Below are 24249 nucleotides of genomic sequence, written 5' to 3' on the forward strand. Positions count from 1 at the left end.
AAAGAGTAGAAACGTCTTATTTAGATAAGGTGGCCAGTGAAGACTTCTGAGAGGAAGTGACCACTACGTATTTTTTATTTTGAGGCCAATAGCCTGGCCTCATTCACCTCCCTTTTAGAGGCAACCATTCGGATGTGTTTAATCTGTATGCTTTTGTTCATATGCATTCTCGCAAAATGTGTCTTCTGTGCATGCATGTATTATTTGCATCTGGACTGTGTTCTATATCTCATTCAGTTTTTAAGTGTTCTCAGTTATTTCAGTGTTTTTTAGATTCATCCATGTCTCTGTCCTATATTTACATGTAATTCATTGCTTTTTTTAACCACTGCACAGCACTCCATATTGTGAATTTACATGTAATTCATTGCTTTTTTAACTACTGCACAGCGATCCACTGCATTCTACTTAACCCCTCTTATAGTAATTGACTTCCAGATTGCTTCCAGCACCCCCTCACCACAGATAGAGCTGCAGCATCCTCTTCTTCTAGACCTGTGTGAGGATGTCCGTGGCACATATACCCAGGGGCAGAACTGTCGGGCTATAAGGTCTGCAGGTACTAAATCTGATGAAGGAGTCGAGGCAGCTCTGCAGCTGCTTTCCCGCCAGCCATGCTTGAGGGGTTGGTTCCTGTAGCAGCTAGAATAAGGATTCCATGTCCTCACCGTCCAGATGTATCATTTTGCCAATCTGATGGTTGTAGAAGTGGGATCTCCTTTTAATTCTAGCTTCTCTGGTTGTCAGAGAGTTGGAATATCTTTTTATATGCTTGTTAGTGTTTTGGACTTCCGCAAATTGTCTTTTCATTTGTACTGTACATTTTTTTTAAAAGTGGGATCTCAATCCACATTCCAGTTTGTGGACATTCCTTAGATATTTAGATATTTATTTAGACATTAATTCCTTATTGGATATAGATATTTTCTCCCGTTCTGTCACTTACTATGCTTGTCCATGTGTTTCTTCATTAAGCAGAAATCCTTAGTTTTTATATGTCAGATTTATCACTGTTTTTCTTAGGGTTTGTGCTTTTGAAGTTTTGTTTAAGAAGTCCTTCTCTGTCCTTAGATCACAAAGACATTCTCCCTCATTTTCCTCTGTTAAGTATAAGAACATGGGCGATGACAAAGTGGCATATTACATATTATAATTGCTGTGTGCTAAATTTAAAGGAAATGCAAATTGAAATGTACCATTTCACACCCATCAGGTTGACAGAAATTTTAAAGTCTGATAATTGTGAGAAGTGGAAACTCCCATATACTGCTGGCAAGAGTATAAAATGATACAATCCTTTGGGGAGCATTTTGGCAATAGCTAGTAAATTTGAAGATGCACTTAGCTCTGACCCAGCAGTTCCCTCTCTGGATGCCTGCTCTAGAGAAATCTTTATCTATGTGCATATGTAGTCACATACCAGAACAATCATTACAGCGTTATTTGAAATAGTGAGAGAATGGAAACAACTCTGTTTTAGTAGGGGAATTCATAAAATGCATTTTAACTTGTTCATGAAAACGGACTATTATACAGCAATTCAATAAACTTGAATCTACATGAATGAACAGGAATAAGTCCTAGAAATATAATTGTATAAAAGGAAAGTTGCAAGAGAACACATAGAGCATACTGTTTATAAAAAAAGGTACGAAATGTTAGAAAAACCTTTATGAACCTTTTATGAGAACAATGGTATTTATATGTTATATGTGCATATACATACATCCTAGTTTTACACAGTGTGCAGGGAAATGACACATACCAACTTCAGAACAACTCAGGGAGAGCATGGGAAGGACTGACAGGAAGTTATGGCCTTAATTGAACATGTGACCGTGTATGTATGTCCTTAAAGAGGGGGACAAAAGGGAGACCTGAAAGGAATCCGGCAGAAGTTAAATAAACAAATAAGGATGTGTCTAATACAATTGTCTCTGATTCTGTATGTATTTAAAATATTTAATAGTTGGTAGTTCTTTTTGAAAAATGAAAAAACCTTCAGAGAAGAAAAAAGGGGAAAAAATCCTTCTAAAACAGCTTCAAAAAGATGAAAACCTTTTCTGTCAATACCTATAGTCAGGATTCACAAACCATGTCGTTTTTATGCATTGCTGTATCTGAAATCTTGATACTTACCAACAACTCAAGAAAAATAGGCCTAATTTCCTTATAAGCAACGCTAGTTTTCTTTAAGTCCAATAATTGTGTTTAAATAAGGAAACTGCCAGAATTTGTTATGAAGTCCTAAAATCTTAATGATCATGGGTGGCAATCAAAATACCCTAAATTTGTCTGATTTCACCCTAGAAAACAGTTAAACTTCCTAGAGTGAGATAATAATTACTAAGACTACGCAATAAAATGTGTATCTAGTGTTGCTACTAGAACTACCGTCCTTAGGGAAGGTGGATGTTTGATTTTTGTCACGGAATGTCCAAATTCCTGGGTAGCGTGATTGTTGGACACAATGCAGGAAAAATTGAGATCCTGGAGCATCCTGTTCCCCAACCAGACCTCTCTTTGGGACGTTTCTGGGCCCTCTGCCCCAGAGAAGTGTGAGATGGCCTCTTCACTGGGTCCTTGTTTTACTGTAGGCTAGAAAGTTTGCAGAGACTCTCTGAGTCTGTTTTAAATACAAATCTTCGCATCCATCTGCCTGACGGGTAACTCCATTTCAGATGTGGATTTGGGAGCAAGGGAGTAGTTGAGTGGGGAGAGGCAAGATGTAGTTGAAAAATTTTTTGGTTTGATTTCATTGTTTTGTCTTGAATATTTTAATGACAATTACCACCCAAAGTCACACGTCCAAAGAATTTATCTTAATGCTTTTCCCTCAAGGCACACATGACCAAAGGTAAAGTGATCTGTAGATTTGCCTCAGTATTATGGTGAACAACCTATACTTTTTTTCATCTGGGACAAATAATTCATTGTATACCCCATTAATTTGCTTTATGTGATGAGCATTTTAATTGCCTCCTTAGGAGCCCAGGAATTTCATTAGAAGGTGTGATTTTTAAAAATAAATAAATGAAAGAAGATCATGAATATTTTATTCCCTAACCACATCTTTCGATAGCATTAGCATAGTGGCTGATAAAAGGTTGAAACCAGCAGGAGCCAAAAACTGTTAATGTAGTTAGACCTTTTGAGTGGTTTTCCATTGTACTTGACTGCCTACTGGGAACTGCATGACAAATTAAGAAGATACTCAATTGTTTTCATTCTACTCTGGAATATTTATTTTTACTGCAAAAATTCCTAATCCTCAAGACTTAGAATATTAAAGTATTTCTTGCTTTCCTGAGAGTAAGCCAATATTGAATTATGCTAATAATGTCTCTATTTGTTCAATAAATTGTCAAATAAAATCATATAATTAGAATGCTCAGAGAACCTAAAAATTACTTTTACATAAACAGCCTACATTTCAGCACACACTGGTTCTTAGCTTTATCCTTTACCCACATATTTTCTCATTTTACCAAAATAGTTCATTATGTTACACATCAGAACAAAATTATTTGAGTTCGTTTTCTCTTCCTTTACTCCCACTTCCTATACCAATTAGTCTTACACAAGAGCATTGATGCATTTAAATTCACAAATCAGGCCCTAATTTAGAGCCCATGCAAAGCAAGCCCTATAGGAATAAATAATCTGTGTACACGAAGTCAACTTCCTATCTATCCTTAGTACAAATAGTATTAAAAAGTTAGATAATGTTAGAATATATATGGGCACTTGAGAAATTAGTTCTTTCTGTTCTTTCTCCCTCCTCTGCTCCCAAGAAGAAGCATTTGGCCTTCCTTTTGGCCATTCAGAAGCCTCAGTATAAGGCAGCAGGGCAGAGACATACACTGGACCATGTTGTTCTGACTCTCAATTCAAATCAGTCCTTTCAGCTGCTGTTATTTTGTCCATTTCAGGAAACTTCTACGGAACTCCCAAGCCTCCAGCAGAACCCAGCCCTTTCCAGCCAGATCCAGTTGATCAGGTCCTCTTCGATAATGAGTTTGACACCGAATCCCAGAGAAAACGAACTACATCTGTCAGCAAGATGGAAAGAATGGACAGCTCTCTTCCTGAAGAGGAAGAAGATGAGGACAAGGAAGCTGTTAATGGCAGTGGAACTGCAGGTTTGTAAACAGATGAACAAATTCTAACTGATCTTCCGGGTTGACTTGAACATGACACTGAACTGGAAGTAGTAAAACCTTTCCCAGAGCATGTGTAGAGCAAGTGATGCAATTCTAATTATTTTTAAGAGATTGTGTGTGGAATGAAGTGTATCTCTGTCAACCGCCTTATAAGGTGAACTGAGGTTGCACCAAGTGGCAGTTTTGATAAGTCTGTAATAAGCTATCATTAGTAATAACATAACATGCCATGATCCGTCTGCTTAAAAGATTTGAGGTTCCAAGATATGAGAATCTTGTTAGCCTAAGTCGTACTTTACAGGATATGGACAAAATACAGTTTTAAGATATAACCTTCAACTAAAACTGCAGAGGGTTAGAAATATGCCAGTAAAAATTATCTGAAAGATTTGTTAGCACTATGTTGAGTTTAAATTCTGAATCACTCAAAAAAAAATTTCCAAACCTGACTCTTATTTTTCATTAGATGCTAAACCAACAGAAATTTAGTGGTGAAGAATCTTCCTTTGAGTACCCCTAAAAAATGTGGTGTTTGCTTAGGAGATTCTTACCCTTTTTTTTTTTTTAATTTTATTTATTTATTCATGAGAGCCGGGGGGCGGTGGGAGTAGGGAGAAGCAGACTCCCTGCTGAGCAGGGAGCCTGATCCTCTGCGGCTCTATCCCAGGACCCTGAGATCATGACCTGAGCCGAAGGCAGACACTTAAAGACTGAGCCACCCAGGCGCCCCGATTCTTACCCTTCTAATTGAGAGTATAAGTAGGAAGCTACAGAATCACAGCAGAACTAATTTCAGTGCTATTTATTATAACATGTTTATTCAAAACACTAGAATATGAACTTCATGAGGGCTGGAAGTTTTGCTTGTTTTGTTCATTGCTGTATCCCTTGCACCATAAGCAGTGCCTGGCACAAAGTAGGAACTAAGAAAATATTTTATTAATACCCCAAAAATGAATGAATTTGAGTACATCCCCAAATTTGCAGAACCCATTACCATATTATTTTCCCAAACCACTTAAATTTGCTGTGTATATTGTATTTACTGTCTTAATACATCCACATTTCTGTCCTCCTCCAGGGTGTGAGTCCTGTCTTATAGTCCTAACATCTCACATAGTTATGATACATAATATGTTTGATGTTAAATTAATTACTCCAGTATACTTGGGTGTAGAGACTGAGAAAAGCCTAAAAGGTTTAGGTGAATTCACATCTAATTCTTCAGGGGCTGTTAAGGGAAATTATCATACAGTAGAGCCTTTTGATATTGATGTCAGCTTTGTTTTCCCACAGAATTAAGTCTGTTAACATTTTTAAATGTTTCAGACTGGAATTACAGACCATGAATCTGTCCCAGTGTGGGAATTTATATATTCTTATTTTGAGGGGGGAAAAATGTTCTGTTTTTACTTCCTAATACAGATCTCAGTGACCACTGCAGTTCCTTCAGAGGGAAACCTCTCTGTGATCCCCATAGCTTTATGTTTGTCATGTAAGCCAGTTGTTAAACCAGATGTTACTAACTTTTTGACGTTAATATTTAAAGGGAGTGTATCCAAGAGTGGGAGGCAGTTTGTATACTATCTTTTGTGTGTGGATACCATAGGGCACTTCCACTGGATTATATATTTCTTTGTAAGAAAAAATATTCAGACTATTTTAAGGAAAAAAAACAATAAAAGACAGGACTAATAGCCCTTGGTTTTTTCTGAATAGGTACTAACTCTAGCTGTTAACTTTTATTGAAAGTTGTGGAAATGTGCTTTTTGTAGTTGCTTTTGGGGACTAGAATTCCTGCCTTGAAAAATCAGAAAATTGTTGGGGGTGGAAGTGGTGAGGGGATAGTTAAAGATTTATTTGTATCCCCAATACGTATATTATTTTATATCTTGCTGAAGAATTCATGTGAGAATGCTAATATGCCCATGTAGGATGACATATGTTATATAATAATGCTAAAATTTTTTCCCAAGTATTGGTTGTTACATAAACAGTATTTTCAAGTCATTGGCTATTAAGCGAACTCTTTTACACAGTCATTTCAAATTATGTTCAGAAAAGTATGAGACATCATATAGTTGCTTTTGTTTTCCTCCAACATACTTCTGTCCCAAGATTGTAACTCCCTTCCAGATTGATTTACACATTGGGTGCCTTTTAATTTCTGTCACTTTTTTGCCTGGAGAATGAATCGTGGGTTTTATTCTAGCTATGCATTCAACAAATATTTATTGAGTACCTGCTAGGCTAGTAAGTGCTGGCATTTTTCTAACAGCTAAGAATAAAGCACTGAACAAAACAGACAAAAGCTCTGGTCTTCATGAACTTTGCCTTCTAGTGGGAGAGAAAAAAATTATCCAACATGAATGAATAGTATATGGTATATTAGAGAGTGCTAAAGAGAAAAACAAAGCAGAGAAGGAGAGGGATAAAAAGTAGTGGATTTTAGATAGAGTGGCAGAAAAGATCTCACTGAGAAGACGACTTTGAAAGAAGCGATGGTGTAAACCCAAAATATCTGGGAGGAGAACATTCCAGCCAGAGGGAATTTTAAGTACAAATGCCCTGAGGTGGGAGCATGCCTGGAATACTCAGACAAAGGCAAGGAAACCAATATAGTTGGATACAACGTGGACAATGCATTATATGTGGTTGGAGCAGAGTGATGGAAGGAAATAGAATAGTGAGCAGTGAGGTCAGTCAGATAATGATTGGGGGTGTGTGGAAATGCATTTATGTAGGATCTTATACGTTGTTGGAAGAATTTTGCTTTTTAAAAAAAGAATTTTGCTTTTTATTCTGAGATGAGAAACCATTATAGGGTTTTGAGTAGGAGAGGAACATGATAAAACGAATTTTAATAGGCTCATTCTGGCTACTGAATTGAAAATAGGCAGTAGGATGGCAGGCATAAATAGTGATACTAATTAAGAGGTTATTGCAGTAATTTATGTGAGAGATAGTGGTTTGAACCTGATGAAAGTGTGACAGGGAAGAAGTGGCCTGAGCCAGTAACATTTGCTGACAGACTGGATTTGAGGTCTGAGAGCAGAGAGTCAAAGATCACTTCAAGGGTTTTAATTTGAGTATCCAGAAGAATGGAGTTGCCTGTATTGAGATGAGGTAGATTGTAAGAGGAGTCAGTTTGGATTGGAAAAGGGTAGTAGGACCTCCAGTTGGGATAGTTAAGCTTGAGATGCTCATTAGACATCCAAATGCAAATGTCCTGTTTGAAGTTGGATTTAAAAGTCTGTGTCTGGTCTGAAGATGCATATTGGGACATCATCAGCATACAACTTGCAGAGCAGTGACACTGAATGAGATCACCAAGAAAGTAACTCTAGAAAGAGAAGAGAAAATGTCCAGAGACGGAACCCTGAGAAGACCCTCTACTACGTGGAGCTCAGGGAGACTGAGACGAGCCAGTGAGATAGAAGGCACACAGGAGGGTGGAGGGGCCTAGAAGCCAGGGGAAGAGAATGATCAACTATGTCAGATGCCACTGATAAGTCAGATAAGAGAGCCACTGAGAACTGATCATTGGATTTAGCTATGTGGAGGAAACAGGGTCATCCAATGAGATTAGGGCTGAGGGAGAAGTAATGGTAGATTTAAGAAGAAAAGTATGAAATAGTTATCCAGGGGAGTGTCAGAGTGAATGGACTAAAGGAATTTCCTGTGATTATCATACACCATTAAATGCCCTCTTGAGGTTAGTTATCAGCTACATGTGCCTGCGTAGAGTAGGTGGAGAGATGTAAGCAGAGTTATGCCTCAGCCGGGCACGTATGCTGAAGTAAGGTTGAGGCAGAAGATCCAGTAGTGTTTGCAAGGGAGCGACGATCATGGCTGATCATGGAACTTAAGTTGCCTGAGTAGGACAATGAGGACATGGCGAGGGCACAGATGGGGGGTGAGGAATGGTGAAGGGTAGTAAGTAGCTGTATTAATGGATTCTAGAACTAGGTTGGATAAAGGACAGTGAGAGTGGAAGTACTATATGTAATGATATCTAAGGCGTCTTCTAAGATTCTCTGATTCCGAGGCATTGCCCGCAGTTTGGAGTTGTCGTAAGTTCGAAGTGCATGAATTGTGAATTCCCTAGATGGTAACCAAATTTTAGTATTCTTACCTACCTCATGGACTCTGGGACTCTCAAAGGATTGTGATATCACCAACAGAGAGTTAGACTTAACAACAGAAAGTCTATTGAGCGTAATTTTAAAAAACTAGTATTATGTTAAAAGCCTGTGTTAAATATATGTGAGACAGGTTGGTAGAGCAGTTCAGAGCGTGGACTACCTAGATTTGAATCCTGACTGTGTGTTATCAGCTGTGTGACCTTGACTAAATTGACCTCACTGTGCCTTAGTTTCTTCATCCATAATCTAAAAAACATAAGAGTAATAATAAATCATCACAGGGCTGCTGTGAGGATCATGAGTTCACATATGTAAAGTGCTTCAAGTAGAGCCTGGCCCATGAAAGGACCGTGTAAGTGGCCCTGCAGACTTTGCTGTCAGTCATACACTAACTGACACATATTCACAATATTCCCAATTCATCCCAGTGTTGCTTGTCGCTTTTTTCCCAGACTGGCATCAGAAGTGCTGTACTGGGTTAATGTCCCTTAGCAGATGAAAAAAATGCAGTATGTCTATTTGTTACCTCAAAAATGATAGCAGAACAGGGCGCCTGGGTGGCTCAGTTGGTTAAGCGACTGCCTTTGGCTCAGGTCATGATCCTGGAGTCATGCGATCGATTCCCGCATCGGGCTCCCTGCTCAGCGGGGAGGCTGCTTCTCCCTCTGACCCTCCCCCCTCTCATGTGCTCTCTCTCTCTCTCTCATTCTCTGTCTCTCAAATAAATAAATAAAATGTTTTTAAAAAATGATAGCAGAACATGGACATAACACACACAGAAATTTGCAATAAGTGTTTGGCATTTTGTTGGAAATGAAGAGAGCTGTTTGAAGGGAGTGTAACTTTACCTGCTTCGCACGCTGTTCTGTGTTCAATGGCAGAAAACGGAGAGAGGCGTTCTGAGTCGTCTGACTGGATGAAGACTGTCCCGAGTTATAACCAAACTAATAGCTCCATGGACTTCAGAAATTATATGATGAGAGATGAGAATCTGGAACCACTGCCCAAAAACTGGGAGATGGCCTACACCGACACAGGGATGGTCTACTTCATTGAGTAAGCAAATGTCTGTATCTCTCCTAACACACCCTGTCACTGTGAGGCTTGGCTTACCATTGCTTTATCCTCATTCACGAGGCTTCCGTTTCTTTTGTCTTTCTTTAAAAAAATGTTTCATACAAGTAACAGTTGATTCTTTAATCTGATGATTTCCCTGGATGATACTTCATTTTTATTTGACTTGGATAAAGGACTTCTGGTTTTATAAAAACAGGAGGATTAAAAACAGTTTTATCACTAATCATGAAAAATGTAGGCATGGAGGGTATTTTGCCTTGATGTTTTTTTAAACTTTTGATAGATTGTCCAACTTACTGAGCATTTCAAGAATTACCATCCTGTGGAGGGAGGGCATATGTATTATCTGAGCTGAATATTTTCAGTTCTAGATGTATTCAGGCAATGTAGTTGAATAATATAGGAGGGAAATATCACTGATCCTCAGACTCATTGGTACAATATAAATTGACAAACCCTAATTTATGAGAAAGCACTATTAATGTAAATATAAATATATTTATAGAGATATGGAATACCACATGTATTTGATCAACCTAAAATTTTATATGGTTTGCACCAGAGAATAATAATATGACAATAATTTTTTGGAAGTTTCATTATGAAGCATTTTTATATTCTTATGCAACTATAATTCTCATCTTTAAAATAATTTGCACAGAGGCAGAATATGAATGTAGTGAAGTTACAGAATACAGCAGGTAAATAACAATTAAAATATTGAGAGCTGGACACTATAGTCAAGGAACATACACTTAAAAATGAGTTGGGGGGGGGAAGACTTGAATCTGTTTCCTCATTTGGTCCCAAGTTCCACATCATTCCCATAGAGTGAGCATCTTGCTTTACCAAGTGGAATTACAGTTTTTAAAAGACATAGATTTTGTGTTAATTGTATTCTTTTTACCATACATGGTACAGTATTGATTATATTATACATGTACGTAAACATTAATGACAAGGATTATGCAAAACAGACAAAATTAGGTATACTCTTCTCTCTGGACAATTTGAGGGGTTGTTCAAGGGTAATTTAGACTTTTGGCTTTCATTCCGATTTTAGCACTAAATCCCCAAGTAAGATGTGGAGTCATCAGAAGTGGCTAGAGTATCTTCAGAAGCAGAATATGAGACATTGAACCTGACAGTACTTTATCCTGTAAATGGGGATAAGTTAGTAAATTATAGAGAGAGGAGAGAATTTATAAAAGAAATGCCTTTAGAGTTGAACTTTTTTTTTTTTTTTTAAGATTTTATTTATTTTTTAGAGAGCGAGCGAGAGAGAAACAGCATGAGAGGGGAGAGGGTCAGAGGGAGAAGCAGGCTCCCTGCTGAGCCGGGAGCCCGATGTGGGACTCAATCCCAGGACCCTGGGATCATGACCTGAGCCAAAGGCAGACGCTTAACCATCTGAGCCACCCAGGCGCCCTAGAGTTGAACGTTATTAAAATGCATTAAAGACCTAGATATAAGACCTGAAACCATAAAACTCCTAAAAGAAAACACAGGGACACAATTTCATGGCATTGAATTTGGCAAGGACTTCTTGGATACAGAAACTACAGGCAACAAAAACAAAAATAGACAAACAGGACTTCATCAGACTTAAAAACTGTGCAGCAAAGGGAAGCACTCAACGAGTGGAAAAACAACTGGGAGAATAGGAGCAAATATTTGCAAACCCATATCTGATAAGGGGTTCGTAACCACAATATAGCTGAATAGTATTTGCTGCTCTAGCTAATGTATTTGATCTGCGTTACTACTGCTGTTAAATCACGCGTCTGTAAGAAAATAGGTCTGTAGCCTTTAGCTATTATGTTTTGGGTATAGCCGCTATGGACATTTCTTTACCTTGGGAAATATTGGGTAAAATCCTAGTAGATTGCCTACCTCTGCTAATTTAGCAATAAAAATTTTGGAGCATTGGAACCAAAGTTAAGCTTTTCTCAAGTAGCAATTTTGAATTTGGTTTAGCAAGATACATACATGATTTTTTTTTTTTTTCTAACAATCTGCATGCTGCTAAGCCTCTTTGCAGTCCTGATCCTTTTCATGTTGCTAAAATCTATTTAACTGGCTTGAGTGTGGAGAAATTAGCACTTTGACAGAATGGATAACAGAGACTATCTAGAAACAATCCCAGTTTCTCCTGTTCAGATTATCCATTATTCAGCATACAGAAGTGTTTCTACCACAGTCTACCAGCTAGTATTATACCTGGCAATGTGTAAGAAGGGGTTGCAATGGCCCTAAGTAGCTCAGGAGTTAGAAAAGGCATAGAAGGTATGATTAATTCCCTGAAACCATTGGCTTAATTTCCTAAGAATAATTAATATAAAGGATAGGGAGTTTATCTCATGATAAAAACACCAATGAATGATATTTTTTATTCACGTTGTTATTCTCACTCTACTTTGATAATAACTTTAATTTGCATTTTGTTGTCTTGGGTATATTTTCCTCCATGGTGTTTTCTTTCTTTAATATCGTCATATTTCAGATGTTTATACTATACCAGTGTCTACTCCGCAGTGTGATGGCTTTGTTTTAGCATTGGTATCTACTGCATGGTGACACTGCTCCTTGAAGCCTCTGTGGTCTGCTTCATAAAAAGGAGTGTGTGGGGGGGGGGGGGGGGGGGTTTTGGTTCTGCCTTCTTTTTTCTATTCAGTATATGATCCATAGTTTGTACAGTAGACTTTAACTGTACCCATCACTTTTACTTTCATGCTGCAGAAATAGATACTTGCAGACTTTTTATTTTATGAAACTCCTTCATTTTAAAGAACCCTTTTGAGGGCGGGGGAATCTGTCTGTTTTAACACTTTATTGCCCACCGTCAGCACAGTGCCATGCATCACAGGTACTCAAGAAATAGAGTGTTTTTTGAAGGGAGGGAGGAAGGAATTCAGCCAGCACCAAACAAGGTTTTCAAGGCAGCTTTTTCAACTGGATAATGCACAGTGTGGGGCTATGTGCCCACCCTTTGGAATATTTTTGACTGCTTAAGTCAGTGTCTGTTATTCTGTACTTGGCATTTTGCCCCTTCTTTTAGTGTCTTCTTTCTCAGATTAGTGCCTCTAGGATTACCTTCCCTGTATGGCAGTTTTGAAGGAGCAGATTGAAAACAATAGGATTATTGAATCAGAGGTGTGCAAACAGAGCCTGTAGGAGATAAATGTGCAGACATCATATACCTTTCAGTCACTTTTAATCTTTGCTTTTGAAATACTTTCCTCCCTCTTTATTTTACTGCTTCTAATTGAAATCTTTATTCTGCAGCCACAATACCAAGACAACCACCTGGTTGGATCCTCGTCTTTGTAAGAAAGCCAAAGCCCCTGAAGACTGTGAAGACGGAGGTAGAGATTCAGAAATCTTTTATACTGTTACTTATTCACTTAATCCTTCTTGTTTTTCTTGCTTGGATAGTGAGTTTTCCAAAACCCTAAACAAACCATAATGTGCATAAGCACATAAGCAGTGGGTGGATATCATATTCAACTGACTCTCACAATTGTGTCATTGAATCTAATTTTATGAGAGACTTTATTTCTCTCTTTTTGAGAATTATACAATGAAATCCTTGTTAAGAGTCTTAATAAAAATAAATTGCCCTTTTTTCACGTTTGTTTTAAAGAAAAAGTTTTCAATTTCTAAATAAATATTTTAATAAATTAGATACATTCTTAACCACAGGGTAGCCTCATCATGGCTATTGAACCTTCAAAAATATATTTAATTTAGTATCACTAGAATAGATGTGTTAGTATTTATGGCTATTCTTTCATTTAGAGCATCAGTAGAAACTGAGTGAAAGTCTCTAATATATCCCACCCCCCACCCCACCCACACACAATTTTTACTGCCTAGTAGAAAAATTTCTCTAAGAATTCTTAGGTAATAATGCTTGTTTATCTTATGTATTATATAGTTCTTAATAGTATAGTCTTGCACATAAATATAGACTTTACCCCAACCAAAATTGTTTGCTATGCCTTCTTGAATATAGAGTGAAGATGAATAAAATTTGCATTCATTTTGTAACACCGTATCAGAAATTATTTACCTTGGTTAAAAATGAATGGCTGTGAATGAGTTTCAGATAGTCCTCCTATAGATTGAACTATTGAATCTATTAAAAAAAATTAAACAATTTATATATTTTGTTCAGCATGATTGCAATATTAAGAATTTTTCTAGGAACAACCAATTGGAAAATGGAATTATTTTGAAATTGTTTGCAATGATATAAAAAAAATTAGATGCCTTGGAGCAAATCCACTGAAAGATGCACAGATCTACTGAAAGATGCACAAGACACACTGAAAACTAGAAAATATCCCTGAAAGAAATTAATGAAGACTTGAAATAATTGAGGAGATACACTGTGTTCACAGATTGAATGACACAATGTCGTTAATGATGTTCATTTTCCTTAAAGTGATATCTAGATTTAGCACAATCCCAATCAAAATCCTCTAAGTCTGTCTTGAAGAAATTGATGAGCCAATTCTAAAATATATATAGCTCCAGTTAGCCAGATAGTCTTTTAAAAGGACAGAGGTAAAGGAGGTAGGCCACCAGATTTGAAGAGTTACTATAAAGCTCAGTAACCAAGACCGTGTGGCATTGACATAAGGATAGACAAGTAGATCACTGGAACAGAATATAGAGAATCCAGAAATAGATGCACACATATGTAATCACTTAATCTACAGCCCAGGTGCCAAATCAATTCAATGAGAGGAGGAGGATCTTTAACAAATGGTGCTGGAAAAACTGGGTGGATATTTGTAAGGAAAAATGAACTTCAACTATACCTCACTCCATACACAGAAATTAATTTCAGGTGGATCAAATACCTAACCATAAAAGCTAGAACGCTAAAGCTTTTAGAGGAAAATTTAGGAGAATATCTTCATAATTTCAGGATTAGCAAAGATTTCTTAGACAGGCCACAGAAAGTATGAACCATGAAAGAAAAACTTGATAAATTGGACTTAATAAAAATTTTAAATTTTTATTCATCAAAAGACACCATTAAGAAAATGAATAGACAAAGTCGTAGGCTATGTGATATGTATCTGACAAAGGAATTATATCCTGAATCTATAAAGAATGGTTATAACTCATTAATAAGAAGACAAACAACCAAATTTTTAAATGGGCAAAATATTTAAATAGACATTTCACCAAAGAAGATCTACAAATACCCAATAACCACTAGAAAAGATACTTAATATCATTAGTCATTGAGGAAATGTGAATTAAAACCACAGAGAGACACCACTTTATATCTACGAGAATGACTATAATCAGAAAAGACAGATAATAACAAATGTTGGTGAGGATGGGAAGAAATGGTAACCCTGGTACAGTGCTGGGCAGAATATAAGATGGTACAGCTGCTTTGGAAAACAGTTTGGCAGTTTCTTAAAAGGTTAAATACAAATTTACCCTATCACCTAACATTTCCACTCCCTAGTCATCTACCCAGGAGGAATGAAAACATATGTCCACACAAAGACGTGCCTATAAATATTCATAGAATCACTATTCAAAATAGCCCCAAAGTGGAAACAACTCAAATGTCGACCAACTAATGAATGGATAAATAAAATGTGTAATCATCCAGTGCAATACTAGTCAGCGATAAAAAGGAATGAAATAGTTTACATACTACAACATGAGCAAATCTCAGTGTGTTGTGCTAAGTGACAGAACTAAAGACCAGCTACTACAGGATTCCACTTATATGAAATGTCTGGAATAGGCAAATCTATAGAGACAGAAGGGCAAATCAGTGGTGGTTGCCCAGTGGTGAGGATGGGAATAGAGATTAAATCACATGAGGGATCTTATTGGAGCGATAGAAATGTTCCCAAATTGGGATTGTGGTGATGGTTGCACAACCCAGTAAATTATTAAAACTCCTTGAACACTTAAAACAGATTAATTTTATGATATGCAAAGTATACCTCAATAAAGTTTTTTTTTTTTTTTTAAAGATTTTATTTATTTGAGAGAGAGAATGAGAGAGAGAGAGAGCATGAGCGGGGGAGGGTCAGAGGGAGAAGCAGACTCCTCGCTGAGCAAGGAGCCCGATGCGGGACTCGATCCCGGGACTCCAGGATCATGACCTGAGCCGAAGGCAGTTGCTTAACCAACTGAGCCACCCAGGCGCCCCTAAAGTTGTTTTTCAAAATGGCCAAAGAACTTGGACACTTCACCAAAGAAGACAGAGGACTAGACAGGAAGGACATGAAAAGGTGCTCATCTTCATTAGCCATCACTACAGTGAGACGCATTCCCGTTCCCTGGAAGGGCTGGAGTCAAATACACTGAGAGCACCAAAGACTGGGGAGATTGTAGAGCGGCTGCAACTTTTACTGGTTGGTGGTGATGTGGTGGTGAACATTTTGGAGAGCTTTTGGCAGTTGCCCATGAGGCCTTGTCTCAGGAGAAATGAAAACACGTGTTCCCAAAAAGACTCCACCTGAATGATACAACAGCTGTATTCATAACTCAGACCTGGAGCCATTCCAAATACCCATCCACAGAAGAATGGATAAACAATTTTTGGTATATTCATGCAGTGAAATAGTACTCATCAGTAAAAAGAAAAAAACTGTTGATAATCCTCAACAATCTCAGAAACTTGCTGAATAGAAGAAGCCAGACACAAAAGAATGGGTACTCACTTAGCCATTAATTAAAGTCCGAGAACAGGGAGACTCATCTATGCTGATAGAAGTTGGAAAATGAGGCGGAAAATGGGGAAGTGGGTGAATTGAAATAACTCTCTGGAATGATGAATATATTCTCCACCTTGTTTGGGGCGGCGGTTAGGAAGGCACATGCATTGCCCACACTCATTTTTTCTTTTATAACTGAACGAGCACTTAAGATCTCTTGTATTTTGTCGGATGTTAATAACATGCCGTGCTTGCCTATAAGGCTTTCATCAGTAAGTTCCGTATGGTGAAATCAGCTACAGTCAAGGTAAACTAGAATATGTAATACCAGAAAATTTGACTGTTTTAAGCCTGTGAATGTGGTGTTAGCCTTCGCAGGCACGTCTGTCTTGCTGGTCTTCATGCCTTTTCCTGCACACTGATCATTCCAGTTCAATTCTCTGCCTTTTCCTGTTTTCCCTTATAGAATGAATTTATTGTCAGAGCTCTAATTATTAATTTACTATAGCTGGCCCATTATTGAATCTCTAGTATTGTCCTGTTTTGAATTCTGTTTCTGTGTTTCCTATTGCATTTGAGATTTTTTAAATTTTTTAATTTTTATTTTTTTAAATTTTAAAACATAATTTGTATTAACTTTATCTCCATAAACCAAAAACACGTAGAGACTTTAAAAAAAAATTGCCCTAGTAGCACTTCTAATACACATATTTAAAACTAAACTGACATCTTTCTTCTAAAGTCACCCCCTACCCATCCCTCTTTCTGGCATACGTGCCATGCTTATAGTCCTCTGGGCCAGATGATCGGAGGCAGATTTGCTTCTTCTTCCTCTCCTCTTGCTCTGTTCCCTATACAGTTCCCAATCCCCGTTGCTTTTTCTTTTTTTCTCCATAGTCTGCCAATATATTAGTATGAAAATTTTCTAATATATAGAAAAATTGAGAGAATTTTATAGTAATTTGCCCACCACTGAGATATTACAATGAACATTTTGCCATTTTGGCTTTTTCACGTAGCTGTCTATCCATATGCTTTTATATCTTTAAGATCTTTTTTCTTTTAAATCTTCCTCCATCCCTCCAGTCACCGCAAACTTAAATCATTCTTGGTCCTCTTGTCCTGCAGTCATTTCTCCTCCTTCAATATGTTCTTTATGCTGGTGGTCTCCAAAATGATGGTGCTCAAATTATCTATTGATGTACAGGAAGAAAATGTTAGAACTTATTTTCCGTAATGTTCCTACTGGGAAAAAAAAAACAAGTTTCTCTACTATTTTACATACAGATTGACAACGCGTTCTTTCTCATTCTGTATGTCAGATGATCACGTGCAGCACCCAGAGTGTCTTGAGGGAAAAGTGGACGTAGCTTCATTACTTTTGTCAAGGACACTGTAAAGTTTTACAGTTCACTTGTGCCCAGTTAAGGGGATATATAGACTTTGTTATTTCGTTTTTAATTCACACACAACTGAAATGTGGCTTAAAAAGATTTCTGCAAAGATACTGCCTGTTGAAGATAATACAAATATGCAAGCCCAAACGAACAGTAAGTAAACAGCAGAGAGCTGATGCTTCATATACCTCATGTGAGCTTTTTAAAACCACACTGAGGTAAAATTGTTAATTTTAACAATTGATAATTGTTCATTTCGTCTTTATCTCCTTTTTTTTCCTGTTTCGTATATGTTTTATTATGTACATAGTAGTAGGAGTATGGGACAGATATTTATGAATAACCATATACATCTTGGAAGTACATGTTAAATGTTTTGCTGAGAAGGCTACATGATCCAAAACCTTTGGCCACATTGGCTATGAATCTTTCTAGAATATAACTGCCTTATACCTCTCCCTTGCTCAGATACCTATAATGGCTCCCTACAGTCACAGAATAAAGTCTAGTTTACAATTGAACCATATTCTGTATTTCTTTTTCAAAGTATTTTCTTTTTTTTTCCCCAAGTATTTTCATGTCACAAATATGACATCATTTTTGTCTTTGCCTCTGCCACGTGCCCATCTCTTCGGCCAGGAACAAGCCTCACTCGCTCCCTGTGTCCACCTGGCTCAGACCTACTCATCTTCCTAAGCTCAGTTCTAGAGTCTAATTTCTTTGTCACCCACTCTGTCATTCTCTGCAGGTCAGAATTAGATGTTCTCTTCTCTGTGCTCAACAGTACCATATGACATATTTCTACTGGAGCATGTGTTAACATTGCAGTGTAACTAGATACATACACTCTGTAGGAGCGATGATTTTGTCTCACTCATCTACCTATCCCTTCAGTAGAGGCTTAAATGTTTGGAAGGAGGGGAGAAGGAAAAGAAGAAATGGAAAGAAGCTACTCTATCCCACAGATTATTTCAGTCTCCTTCTTGAAAATATTTTTTAATCTCTATGAAGTTCTGGGCGGAGGCCATAAATAGTAAGTCTGTCTTTGTTCACTTGTTGGGAGTCAATAGAGAAATAAGACCCAGGAAGCAGAGGGTTGAGTTAGAATGCTAGCTCTGCATCTACGTGGGCTTCCTGGTATTTTACCCCTGTAGGAAGCAGCCTTCAGCACTCAGTCTCTGGCCTCTGATCAGCTAGGTCCTCCTCCCCTAAGGCAGGCATGGCAAATCAGACTGGACTGCACTCTCTGCAGGCAACAGTGAAGGAACTCAAGAGGCCCTGAGCCAAGCGTACTGAATTCATTTCTAAAACTCTCCAGTCAGATAAGATAGACATTCTTCCTTGGAGAAGAAAGGAAAGGGGCTCAGAGAAACTAGACTGTTTCTCCCATTCTTTCCCCTCTATGGAAATTTGAAAAATTGGGTGAGTGTGTCCCCTTAATGCTCTTTACGTTAAAGGTGACAGTATGTCTTGGTTGGCCCAGGACTAACCCAGCTTATTCCTTTTGTCCCAGCATAATTAATAATAGTGTCCCCTTTTACTCTCAAAAGTGGACAGTACATTATATGGTCAACCTAAGCAACCACAGTTGCAGTTAGTATTCTAAGAATGTTCAAAACTTTTTGATAGAAGGGCTACTCTCCATCCCCACAACTGGGTATGCCTTCCTCACATCCCCTGTACTTACTCTGGGAACCCCACAGTTTGGACCCCTGAGCCTATTTGTTTGATGCTCAGCCAACTGTTACCACTTCCACTGTGCACTTGGTCTCCTCCCTGAGTGGGGGAAATGGCCCCACGGTATGCTCTGTCCCAGTACACTATATCTGACTTAACATTGGTGATCTCCACAGTGCTTTGCAGAGTAGATGCTCAGTAAGGGATAATAATAAAGACATTTTAAATATAAGTTTTTGTAGTTTAAGATGCTTATTGCTTGCATTCTGCTAAACATTTAAGATCTTCTAGAAAAACCTTAGTTTCTAAAACTTGCCCTTTTCCTTCCTAGTCTTCTGATATTCAGAACCCAACTGTATCTTGATGCTATCTCTAATGGTTTAATTGATGTACATATCTATATTCATTCAAATAAAATAAGTAGTGTTTTGGTTAAATAGTTATCTTAAAAATACAACATCAGGAATCCATTTTATACCCAGCTCACCTCTTTTATGATGAAAGATTCCATTTTTACTAAAGGCTAAAAAGTATTAAATGCTGATGGTATTGTGGAGCTTAGAGAATGATAAAAAAGAATTATCAACTGACTACCGCTCCACAATGAGAAAACAATTGCAATTCATATATTTAAATAAGAAAAATATTATTTGGGCAAGAGGAAACAAAGATAAATTCATTGGCTGTAGAACCAACCAGCTGCTTGATATTGCCAGAAATGGTTTTTCCTTTTGAATCAGCTTTTGGGGAGAATGCTCTGGCTTCTAGCCCAGAAAGATATGGTGTTAGGTCTTTCCTCTCTCAATAGTAGATAAATACATGTTCTCTTGACCCTCCTCCTGCCAGTTCTCAACTAATTTTTTTACAACCAAGTTTCAAAAGAAAAAAAAAGAAAAAGAAAGTCATCTCTTCTTGAGGACTTCACCTCCTGTTTTCCCTCCCACTACTACAATATGCTGACTTTTGCCCCCTATCTTTTCAGTGAAAGTGCTTGTCTTAAGGTCATGAATAGCCTCCTGTTTGCCAGATTTGATGGTCTCTTTTCAGCCCTTTGGTTCTCATAGCTTTACAGAGCATGTATTAGTGTTGACCACACTCTCCTCCCCTGTCTTCTTTGACACCCTTTCCCCTGACTATTCTTACTTTCTCCATCTGCTCCTTAAATTGTGAACACTCCTGAGGTTCTGTTCTCTACCTTTTTCTGTTCACAATTTATCCTAGTGATCTTGTCCACTGCTGTGGCTTTTTTTTTTTTTTTTCTTAAGATTTTATTTTTTTATTTGAGAGAGCGAGAGATAGCACATGAGCAGGGGTGAGAGAGGGGCAGCGGGAGAGGGAGAAGCAGACTCCTTGCTGAGCAGGAAGCCAGATGCAGGGCTCTATCCCAGGACCTGGAGATCATGACCTGAGCTGAAGGCAGATGCTTAACTGACTGAGCCACCCAGGCACCCCTGCTGTGGCTTGTATTCATTTATTTTTTAAATTTAATTTAATTTTATTATGTCATGTTAGTCACCATACAGTACATCATTAGTTTTTGATGTAGTGATCCATGATTCATTGTTGCCTATAAGACCCAGTGCTCCATGCTCTGCTGTGGCTTTTAAACGCAGTGTCTCTCAAATCCTTATCTTCCCACATTGCTCTTTTGAAGACCAGGTTTCTGTTTCCATGAAATTGTGAGATATCTCTGCCAGGATGTTCCATAGACCCCTCAAATGTGTTACCTTCCAAACTGAGCTCAGTCTTCTGTATACCCTCCCCTTCTGCCCTCAACAGTGACGTCACATCCTCCCAGTTTGATGGGCCCCAGCTGGTTCCCATCCTCAAATTTCTCCTCACCGTATCCTCCTCATTTTGTTCTCTGAGTTCTGACTTTTAAGTGCTTGCCATCTCTTGAGTGTCCACTGGTGCTGAGGCCTGTACTAGGCACTTTTTACATATTATTTGTCCCCTAAATGCCTCTAAATCCAAATTAATACTGCTTTCCTATTCCCAGAGCTATTCTCATGGTAGGTATTCAGTCAATATTTGATAACGTACCCGTTTCATGCCAGAAGAGCCAGGAACCTGGGAATCATTTTGGCCTCCTCTTCTCTTTTCCTCCTTCAGGCTTCATGGTCATCACTGAGTCCTGTTACTCTGACTTCTGTAAACATTCTCTCTCTCCGTTCCATCTACCACTGCCTTAGTTCTGGCCTTTGTGACTCCTTGTCTAGGCTATTATCCATTTTCTTATTTGTCTGTCTTTATTCTCCATGCCATCTATTCCATCCTCTGTTACTGCTGCCCATAATCTTTCTCAAATATAAATTTAATTTTGCCTTTGTCCAGCATAATCGGTTCCACTGTCATCTAAATAAAGATCGCAATCCTTAACTGGCACTCCTTGTGATTTGGTGCTTGCTTATAAGATAAGCACCTTGCATACAACCTTCACTCCAGTCCTATCAAATTATTTGTAATTAGTGAAAATGCCACCCATTCTTAACCCCTCAGCGCTCTTTGACCTGTTGGAATGGCCCCCTTCTCCCCATTTCCAAATCATTCTTTAAGACTGCTCAAACATCAGCCTCTTTTAGAAGGCTTTCTTGCTAGTTTACCAGGCAAGTGATGTCATTCCTCTGCACACCACCCCCCCCAGAAGCTGGTGTTTATCTTTATTATGTAATTTATCTTTTCTGCCTTTCTGCTTAGACTGTGAACTTTTTGAGTTCAAGAACTGTGTTGTGTTTCTAATTATTCTTGCATAAGGAAGAAGAAAAGAGGAAGAGAGAGAGGAAAGAAGGGAAGGAAGCCAGTGAATTAATTGACGCACTGGATAGTGTATAAAATTGCTGGGTGTTTTAGTTTTGCTTTTATTAACTTTATTTTGAATGGGCAAATAATAACCACTTCTTTATCTCGTTAATCTGCCCTGCAGAAAACTGGCTAATGCTATCTCAGTGGTAAAGGATTAAAGCCATAACTAAAAGTAACCCAGAAGATAAATTACCATTTTATTTACTCGCCTAAAAAAGGGATGTGCTTTATCTGTTATGTGCTAATTAAAATGCTGAAGCAACTTCCAGATGAATGCTGAAATATATTTATGTTGATCTTTTATCCTTATTAAGTATTAATGCATTCTTTTTAGTGGGTTTTTTAGATACCAGATGGTTTCTGCAGTTCTTGTAGCTCTCCAAACTTCTAAAGACATAGGATAAATCCAGTTGTGGTGCAGTAATAGGATCTATCCTCACTCAGCACTACTCAGTTCCCATGCTATTTCAAGAAACTCTCTATTACAGAGAAAAATCTCTTTCATGGAGGATCCTTAATGGTAACGCTTTGGTAATATTATTAAAGAACATGTTTTTTACAGATATAATCCAACAAATACTCTTCTCCCCATAACAGTTACCTGATCATAAAATATTATACCTGCTGAACTGACAGTTACTTGCTTCACAGCTGCGGAGGATCAAAGTGAACTGAAGTGTGTCCCAGTTCTTCGCAGCTGTTTTATTCTGTTTTCCCATAGCCATTTTCAACTGTTCCCGTCTTTTCCACCTTAGACATTTCAGCCAGGTCCTTCAAAGGAAAAACCACAAAAACCCACCAAGCTTCAAAACCACCAGTCAATCAATACACACACACACACACACACAGGCAGAAAAATATGATGGAAAAAAAGGGGTGAAGGTGATTCAGAGCTTTCATCAAGAGGCTAGTCATTTATTCTCTCCTTTTATTCTGAATGTGAAATAATTTTATTGGAGCATAACAGTTTGTATAGCTTGTCAGCTTCATCACAATGACATTTTTACTTACAAAGTCAGTGCATCAAAACTGCGGCTAAGTAGGAGAGAATTAATAAATCTTTGGATATAATCTAAGCCTATTTGCTGTCTAGCATATATTGCATGTGTGTGTGCGTTTCATCCTCGGAGGAAAACACTTTAAAAGAAATTGAAAATGAAAGTATGGACCATCATAGTGTATAACTGTGGGTTTAAAAAAAAAAAACTCCTTCTTGCTGGGCTCCTATGTATAAATTGTTAGCACTAAAACCACCTGCTAAGAACATTCCTGCCAACTTAATCCATGTCTAATAAAATGATTCTTCTGAAGCCTTAACTTGGAAAACAGAGTGGGAAGGAAACGAGGATTCTTTCTTGACAGGGTCAGTTTCTATTGGAGAGACCAGAATTTTTTTTTTTTTTTAAGCTATCAGAAATTCAGCTACCTTCAGTTTTTCTTGGTATATTTCATTGGTCAGTTACCTGGAATGAGTAATATGTAATAATCCTATGTAAGATATTTCTTTGTTACCAGACACAAATATGGATTCTACACAAGGCACTGTGGTAGTTATTCCACATTTTCCTCCCAAAACTCAAGTCAAGTTCAGGCAAGGGAGAGTAGGTATTTTCTTAGATTTTAAGGAAATCTCAGTTGCTTACCTGAAATGAAAAAAATCCAAGCCTGGACTTTTTTTAGGGGGAGGAGTGGGGCAGAATAACAGAAATAATTGACAAGTCTTATTTATACATGGAAAAATGGAACAAGTAGCTGCTGCTTGTACTGAGGTGGAGGGTTAAGTGTGTCTTGCACCGGCAATATCAAGCTGTTTAAATGAAGGATCTACACCAGATGATTTTTTAAATAATTAACATTTTTATGGCTTCTGATTCAGGTAAACACTTTTGAGTTGAATGTCATCTTTTGTCCTGGGCTCCTAATTACTTGCTGAGACACTCACTAGCTATTGTAGAAGCCACACAAACTCAAACCGTATTTGTTGTTTGAAAGCGAGTCCTCAGCTTTCTGCCAGTCTCCCAAATATGAGTGTCATGAAATAAAAGACACTGAAATTCACTCGTGGTGAATTCTTCTCTGTTGGTTTCGAATCTGGCTTTTTACTCCATTTCCTTTTTTTTTTTTTTTTCCAGAACTTCCTTATGGCTGGGAGAAAATAGAGGACCCTCAGTATGGGACATACTATGTCGAGTAAGTTTGTTACCTCAGTTACTATTCTCCCAAACGTTTTCCCTTCACTGTACAGCTTTAGGGAATCACCCGAATACAACACTTTATGTTTCCACAA

General features: G+C 37.9%; 1 protein-coding gene across 2 annotated transcripts in view; it reads left to right on the forward strand.

Annotated features, from left to right (window-relative positions):
• Nucleotides 1-24249, forward strand: part of MAGI3 (membrane associated guanylate kinase, WW and PDZ domain containing 3) — a 242179-nt gene that overhangs the window by 171194 nt on the left and 46736 nt on the right. For both annotated transcript variants that reach the window (XM_044914587.1, XM_021690023.1), the window contains exons 4-7: nt 3933-4142; nt 9190-9364; nt 12671-12750; nt 24095-24152. In XM_044914587.1, the coding sequence (XP_044770522.1) occupies nt 3933-4142; nt 9190-9364; nt 12671-12750; nt 24095-24152 (523 nt within the window). The remainder of the gene's footprint in view (nt 1-3932; nt 4143-9189; nt 9365-12670; nt 12751-24094; nt 24153-24249) is intronic.

This window comes from Neomonachus schauinslandi, chromosome 4 (genome assembly GCF_002201575.2).
Source record: "Neomonachus schauinslandi chromosome 4, ASM220157v2, whole genome shotgun sequence".
Lineage (NCBI taxonomy): Eukaryota > Metazoa > Chordata > Mammalia > Carnivora > Phocidae > Neomonachus > Neomonachus schauinslandi.